The sequence below is a fragment of the Merops nubicus genome, unplaced genomic scaffold, assembly GCF_000691845.1.
Source record: "Merops nubicus isolate BGI_N331 unplaced genomic scaffold, ASM69184v1 scaffold12160, whole genome shotgun sequence".
Lineage (NCBI taxonomy): Eukaryota > Metazoa > Chordata > Aves > Coraciiformes > Meropidae > Merops > Merops nubicus.
In genome coordinates, this window is record NW_008584856.1 from 1 (window position 1) to 1,441 (window position 1,441).

At 49.8% G+C, this 1,441-nt stretch overlaps 1 protein-coding gene across 1 annotated transcript in view; it reads left to right on the forward strand.

Moving 5' to 3' along the window:
* Nucleotides 1-1,299: 1,299 nt before the first annotated feature.
* PTCD3 (pentatricopeptide repeat domain 3) overlaps nucleotides 1,300-1,441 on the forward strand; it is a gene marked incomplete at its 5' end in the record, with an annotated part of 18,495 nt that continues 18,353 nt past the window's right edge. The window contains one exon of the mRNA XM_008945608.1: nucleotides 1,300-1,349. Within this exon, the coding sequence (XP_008943856.1) occupies nucleotides 1,300-1,349 (50 nt within the window). The remainder of the gene's footprint in view (nucleotides 1,350-1,441) is intronic.

The window sequence follows — 1,441 nt, forward strand, 5'->3', positions numbered from 1 at the left end:
CGGAGGTGTCGGGCCTGAGGCGGGCAGGGGCCTGGAACTCTGGAGTCATGGAATCGAGGAGCTTGGGAAAGACTTCTGAGAACATGAAGATCCACCCAGCAGTACCGTGACCACTAAACCAGGTAGCGAGGTGCCACACGTTCCCTGAACCCCTCAGGGATGGTGACTCCATCACCTCCTTGGGCAGCCTGTTCCAGTGCCTCACCACTCTGTCAGGAAAGAAATGCTTCCTAATATCCAGTCAACACCTACTCTGGCACAGCAAGGGGAGGTTTAACCCCATTTCCTCTCATCTCGTTACTTGGGAGACCATTCCCCACTTTACTAGAACCTCCTCTCAGGTAGTTGGAGTGCACAGTAAGGTCTCCCCTCGGCCTCCTCTGCTCCAGACTGAACAGCCCCAGGCCTTCCTGCTGCTCCTCACAAGAGATGATCCCCAGGCCCCTCCCCAGCGTTGTTGCCTTTCTCTGGACCTGCTCCAGTTCCTCTTGTCTTATTGCTAGTTACCTGGGAGAAGGATGTGGAAGAAGTTACTTGGGGTGCCATGCGGCAGGCTGGTGCTGGGGAGCACCTCTCCTGGGGCTTTTGCCTACATGTGGGGAGCTCTGCAGTTTGGAGCCATCCTAGGAAGGAGCTTGAGCTGTTAAGTGTTGGCTAGAGCTGAAACTTGTGGAAGAGCAGGTGAAGGGAGGTCACCTTGAGGCCATCCCTTAGATGAAAAGGCCCCGCTCCACTGGCTGCTTTCTACAGCTGCCCTGTATATGGAAACTCCATCTCACATCCGGGCTGGTAAACTCATACCTAGTAAGATTGAGGAGCAGCTAGAATTGTGCAATATCACTGTAAAGCCCAGAGGTCTGGGAGCACGTTACCAGCATCCCCCTCAGGGTCAAGGGTAGCGTGGAAGCACATGTGAATGCCAGTGTTACAGGGAAGATTAGTTGCTCTTGCTTGAAGAGCAAGAAGAAAAGTGAAGGTCATGTTAAGTTCGGCTTTAACTTGTTTTCAAGCAATAAAAAGTGGACAGTTGTAAGGAGGACTTGGAGCAGGGCCCTGGGACTGAAGTGGGCACGAAGCCCCCTCGTGGCGCCACGCAGCAGAAGAGAGTCGTCTTTTGAAACTGGAACTTTAGCAGAAGCATCCAATATGAGGCTTGTGATAATCATTTGTAGCAACATTCCAGTTACTTTTGCCCTATAATGTTTTAATTAATTCTGACCTTTAGCCTCGAATTTCATTACTCTGCTTTTGTTATATGAGTAGGGCTATAACAAACTCAAAACTCTGATTGGTTTCTAGGTGCTCTTCTAGTAGTACAGCTCTTGGGAAGACTGTGGATAATTCAGAAGGTATGCCTTAATTACTAGTTTCTTGCTTATGATTTTTTTATCGTCTAATGACATAGTGGGTCAGGAGATAAAGAAGACATGAGCGCACTCTT